At 50.3% G+C, this 6,050-nt stretch overlaps 1 protein-coding gene across 5 annotated transcripts in view; it reads left to right on the top strand.

Annotated features, from left to right (window-relative positions):
- The first annotated feature begins 1,249 nt into the window (after positions 1 to 1,249).
- LOC138153944 (uncharacterized) overlaps positions 1,250 to 6,050 on the top strand; it is a 39,770-nt gene continuing 34,969 nt past the window's right edge. For 2 of the 5 annotated variants that reach the window (XM_069078364.1, XM_069078363.1), the window contains exon 1: positions 1,250 to 3,316. In XM_069078364.1, the coding sequence (XP_068934465.1) occupies positions 3,297 to 3,316 (20 nt within the window). In that variant the 5' untranslated portion in view covers positions 1,250 to 3,296. The remainder of the gene's footprint in view (positions 3,317 to 6,050) is intronic. The other 3 variants (XM_069078361.1, XM_069078362.1, XM_069078365.1) reach the window with 3 other exon arrangements.

Below are 6,050 nucleotides of genomic sequence, written 5' to 3'. Positions count from 1 at the left end.
ACCTGAGTTCAAATCTGTCCTCAGACACTTAACACAAAAAACTAGCCGTGTGACCCTAGGCAAGTCACTTTACCTCAATTGCCCTACCTTCCCTCGCAAAAAAAACCCAAAAAACAAAACACTCTGGCTTGTAATGCCCTACACAGCCTGGTCCCTTCCTGCCTTTCCAGTCCTCTCATACCTTGTACCCCTCCACCATCCAGTGACATTAGTTTCCCGGCTGTCACTCACACAAACACTCCAGCTCCAGACTGCCTTCTTCCTGGCTGCCCCCATACCTGGAACACTCCCCTCCTCACTGCTGCCTCCTGGCTTCCTCTCCAAGAAGCCTTCCCTAGGCCTCCTTAATTCAAATGTCTTCCCTCTGCGCTTAGCTCCATTTTATCCTGTGTACATCTTAAATGTACGCAGCTATTTGCGAGCTTCCTCCCTCATTAGAGTGGGAACCCTAGAAGAGCAGAGACTATTTTGACCTTTCTTTGTATTCCCAGGCACTTAACACTGTGCCTGGCACATATTAAATGCTTGGTGACGTGGCCTCTGAGGAAACAGAAGGGATATATATATATATGAATGGTGTGGCAAAGGTAGAACAGACAGGCCTTGGCAACACAATGGGCATGGGGCTCAGGGGTGGGAGAGTGAGGAATGAGGGATGACACCCTGGTTGTGAGTTTGGGTGACTGGAAAGGTGGTAGTGCCCTCAACAATAACAGAAGTTAGGAAGATAAGGTTCTGAAGGAATGATGAGTTCCATTTTGGATATACTGAGTTTAAGATGGTTATGAGACATCCAAAAGACAGTCAGAGCTGAAAGCCTGGAGGTCGAGAGGTTAGCAAAGAAATGAGAACTGAATCCATGCTCACCAAGTGAAACAGCCCAGGGAAAAGAAGAGGGCCCAGGACAGCGCCTTGAGGGGCACCCACTGAGGAGCCAGCAAAAGACAAATGGTCAGACAAGCAAGAATAAAGACAGGAAGAGAGCAGTGTCACAGAAATCTAGAGAAGGAGAGAGTGACCCACAGTGTCAGAGGGTGAAGAGAGGAGGAGGAGTGAGAAAAGGCTGTTGGATTTGGCAATTAAGAGATCACAGCTAACTTTGGAGAGAGACGTCTCAACTGAACGGTGAAGTCAGAGGCCAGAATCCAGAGTTAAGAGGCACTGATGGTGTCTGGCCTTCTCAGGAGTTTGACCACAAAAGGGAGGAGAGATGGGATGATAGCTGCTGGGGATTAAATGACCAAGTGAGGGTTTCTGAGGATGGGTTGAGCCACTCAAAGATCTGTACGCAGCAGGGAAGCAGCCAGTAGACAGAGACTGAAGATCCGTGAAAGTGGGGGTAAAAGATGGGTGAAAGAAAGTGCTGAAGAAGATGGGATGGAATGGGGTTACTTGGACAGGCAGCTGGATTTGCCTTGGGAAGCAGCAGGGCCACCTCTTTATGTGAGAGGGAGTAGAAGCCGAGAAAGAGAGAGGGGAGGAAGATATTCAGGACATGTGAGATGAGGAGGGGAGAAGAGGGAGCCCTTATCAAATGGTCTTTTTTTTTTTTTCCTTTTTCCCAGAAAATGAAGCAAAGATCTCAGATGGAAGATGTAGTGAGGGATGTTGGGAGGAGGAATAGATATGTTATATATTGTGTTTGAGGATGGATGAAAGGTTTGGAGAAAGTACTGTAGTTAGCAGGACAGTGACTGTTAGGGAGATCTAAAAGAACTGCTCTACTGCAATGAAGGTCCATACAGGCCAGAAGGGCCTGGTCATGTTTCTCCAGCTGTTCGCTGTCTCCAGTCTCATCCTCACATAGCAGACAGACTGGTGTTTCTGAAGCACATGTCTGTGTGACCAAATCATTTCAGACCCAAAGTTCAGTGGTTCCTACTGCCATCAAATACAACTCCTCTGACATTTAAAGCTTTCCACAAGTTGGTGCCAATCCATCTCTCTAGGCTGATACCACATCTTCATGTCTGCTTGCTGCTCCCTATACAGGATGTTCTATCTCCAGCCTCAAAACCTTCCTACAAGGTGGTGACCCAAACCTGGACTGTATTCCTCTTCCTCTTAGAACTCATAATTTCCTTCAAGTACTCCTACCTAAGACATTTCTGGACAACCCCTCTCCCCCAATTCTTAATGTTTCCCCCACACATGCTTGGAATTACTTTAGTAACAGCTAACATTTATACTGTGCCCTACTTTGTGCTGGCACCGTTCTAAGTGCTTTACAAATATTATCTCATTTGATCTTCACAACAACCATGGGAGGGAGGTGCTATTGTTATTACTCCTACCATTTTACAGATGGGGAAACAGGCAAACAGAGTGAAGCGATTTGCCCAGGATCAATAAGCAAAATAATGGCTAAGTGCCAAGCATTATGCTAGGCGTTCTAAAATTATTTTATCCTCACATCAACCCTCACGAAGGGGCTATCCTGATTCTACAGATGAGGAAACTGAGGCAGAGGTAAAGTGACTGGGCTAGGATCACATAAGCCAGTGTCCAAGGCTGGATTCAAACTCAGAACTTTCTGACCCCTGGCTCAGCACTGTCTAGATATCGCGTACAATTTTCGTTCTTGTCATGTGTCTGTCACGTCCAACTCTCTGGGACCCCATTTGGGGTCTGCCTTTCCCTTTTCCAACTGGTTTTATAGTTGAGGGAACCGAGGCAAACAGGGTGAAGCGACTTGCCCAGGGTCACACGCCCGGTGCTGTCCTAGCTGCCCGTGTGTGACACACACACAGACATGTCCGTGTCGATATACACTCCTGTATACACGGCGCACATCATCCTTCTTTCTCGGAAGGCTGATCCGCCCCAGGCCTAGCCGGCACACCCTTCCGGGGTGGGGGTGGCGCCCTTCACCAACACCCGGGCCAGGATTGGGATCACCCTGGGACCCCGGACGCCCCAGGCTGTCCGCGGAAGCAGGAGTGGAGCCCCGGAAAGCCGCATCCCAAGGCCGCTCTCGGGCAAGAGTTCTGGGGCGTGGGGAGCATGGGGCGCAGCCGGCGCGATAAAAGGAAGGGGCGGACGCCATAGCGGTAGCGCTCGACAGCCGCAGCAGTAAAAAAGGCGGCGGCGGCGGCGCCGGAAGTGACGCACCGGAAGTCCTGGGCGGAACTGAACGGCAACCTCGCTCCCCTCCCGGCGCGGTCCCCCCGCCCCCCAACCGCACCTCCACCATGTAGCCGCAAAACCTCAGGCGTCTCCGCCCGCCTTTACTGCAGGGCGGAAGGAGGCAGAGGAGGAGGAAGGCGCGGAGAAGCGGCTTGGCAGCGGCGCTCAGCATGGAGTCCGAGGGGAGCAGGTCGGTCAGTCGGTCGGTCGGTCAATCGGTCGGTCTGTTGGTCGGCGCACGGGGGCGGGGGCGGCTGCGGCGCTGCTAAGCAACAGCGGTTCTGCCAGCCTTGCCTTCTATTGGTGGCTTCTGGACGGCCCCATCCTGACTGGGGGGGGGGAGCTTTGGAGAGGGGATGTTACTACTGTTCATTCCACCGGGAGGGGAAGAAAGAGGCGGAGTTTCCCCCTTCCCACCCTCTCTTATTGGTGGCTTCCGGATGGTCTCATTCTGACCCTGGGGGGGACATTATCATTGCTCATCCCATGAGAAGCATCATCTTCCCCTGCACCTATTGGTGGCTTCCGGACGGTTCCATCCTTACCCTGGAGAGGGGAAAAGCCTATCAAAGTCCTCTCGTGGGGCTGGGGTGGACCCGGACTGCACCATAGTTCTAGGCAGAGGGGAGGAGAGTAGCCGCCCTGTCCATGCACAAGGCAGCCGCTAGGTGGGTCCACTGTGCACACAGCACTGGACCCTGAATCAGAAAGTCTTGAATTCAAATGTAGCCTCCGGTGACGTTTTCCTGCAGTGTGACCCTGCTCTTGCCTCAGTTTCCTCGACAGTAATATGAAATTAGCAAAAGCACACACCTCACTTCTAAGCCCAATGCCTGGCATTCATAGGTGCTTAATAAATGTTTGTTTCTTTTCTTCCTTTTGGGCCTTGAATGTTTTTATCTCAGCATGAGGCAGGGGACACAGAGACGGGAGAGACCCCTTGGCACGCGGCACTTGTTTGAGCTTGCGTCATTTCCCCACAATTGGACGGAAGCCCTGTGAGAGCAGGCATGATTTCACATCTGTCTTTGTGGTCCCGGCCCCAGCTAAAATCCCACCCTTTCCAGTTCCCCTTAGTTCTGGGGTTCCCTTCCCTCGCTTTTCTCCAGCTTGTTCCAGCTGTAGCTTCCCTGCCTTAGACTGTAAGCGCCTTGAGGGCAGGGTGCCTGGCGCAGTGGGTGCTTAACAAAAGTAACCAAGAATATATTTATTATTTTTATTATATTTATAATAATATGTGTATGGAGTACAGGGACTCCAAAAATCCCCTATCCCCCCCCCCAAATTAAAAGTTAGAGGTATCTTGAGGAAAGAACAGGAAGTTTTATTCAGTTCTCAGGAGAAAGGGCATCCTTTCCATCAGTACCAGCCTGCAGAATGAGGCATATTACAGAAGATGAACAAGAATTTATACCCCGCAGTCAAGCCCCCTCCCACCACTGTCCCTTCTCCCATTGGCTGGGAAGCAGGATCACAGTCTGAGCTCCAATGATAGGGAACAAAGAAGCCCCACACTATCTCCCAGTGGCTGGGAGGCGGGCTTAGAAAGAAGGAAATAGGGGATAGCCAATCCAAATGTACCTCTCCTTATTTGGCAACTGCCAAAGGGAAAAGGCTCTGAGAGACTCCTAGAATTCCTGAAGGGCTTCAGACTGATGGACAGCAAGGGAAGCGGGGAAGGGTTCTGGGTTGTGTCATTTCCTAGGACACAGGACTCGGGTCTGTCCAGTCTTACAAAAGTCTGTCTCTGGTTTCGAAATAGCTTCTCCCCTTCTCTTCATTCTGAGGAGTCTTCAGAGAGGGTGCAGAGGGAGAGTACCCCACTCATACATACATACGCATGCTTATCTGTTACTTGGCTCCCCGTCTTGGGGAACATCTCTACAGATCACGTGGTGGTACCCATTGTTCTCTTGGGAAGACTGACACCTCCCAACCAATACGATATAATGTGCATTTATTAAATACCTCCTCTGGGCCAGACCCTGTGCCTCATAAGCCCTGGGGATCCAGAGACAAATATGAATCGCCCCTTACCTTCGAGGGGCTTACATTCTCTCCTGGAAGTATATTGAAGATGTTTGAGTCTCAAGGCTGGAAATGAGCCACCTCATCCAAGGAAAGAGCTTGGACCTCTGACCCCAAATTTCTTTCAAGGGAATCCAGATTTTTTTCTTATTTGGTCTGTGTATGTCTTTACCCCAGACTTCACTTTGTGGTGTCCAGGCAATATTTAGCCACAGAAGGCATCAGTCGTTTCCTGTTTTGGACTTTAGCACTGGGATTTTTCTAAGACTAGGTTCCCCATAATGCCTCATGGTTGTGCCCCGTGTGCGGAGCCCAGGCATGACTGTCCTTGGAAACTGCCCTGTTGGCATTGGTATTGTGCCAGCTTATCCCGTGGGAGACAAGGATGGGTCTCTGGATTTATGGGGATTTATGCAAGCCAAGAGGCAAACATGCGTGCCCTCTTCCTGCTCAAAAAACATTGTGTAAGCAAAAAAATTCCAGACCTCCAAGGCCTCGGACTTCAGACCACACATGTAATTCTTCAGGAATCAAAACTGTTGACATTAGTTTCATTTCTTTGGACAACTATCATTTTTGTCTATTTATCGCGTCAGTAATTGTCTGCTACCACTTAGTGATCCCTGGCTGGCTCCTCTGTGACAGAGGGGTAGGTTCTACAACCCCTAATTTCCTTAATAATCACCAATATCAGTTAATTAATAAACATTAAGCATCTCCTATGTGCTAAGTGCTGGGAATACAAAAAGAGGGGAAAGGTAGTCCCTGCCCTCAGGAAGCTTGTGAGCTCATGGGGGAGCCGGCAGGCTGAGAGATGCATACAAGCAGCTATAGACCAGAGAAGCCGGAAGTGATGACCAGAGGGAGGAGGAGGGAAGCAAGGGAGATCTGGGTCT

The sequence above is a fragment of the Petaurus breviceps genome, unplaced genomic scaffold (genome assembly GCF_028583685.1).
Source record: "Petaurus breviceps papuanus isolate PSGF00001 unplaced genomic scaffold, PetGlider_PUasm1.0 91041, whole genome shotgun sequence".
Classification (NCBI taxonomy): domain Eukaryota; kingdom Metazoa; phylum Chordata; class Mammalia; order Diprotodontia; family Petauridae; genus Petaurus; species Petaurus breviceps.
The sequence above is the reverse complement of the archived record's forward strand: the minus strand, read 5'-3'. Positions and strand labels throughout refer to the sequence as shown.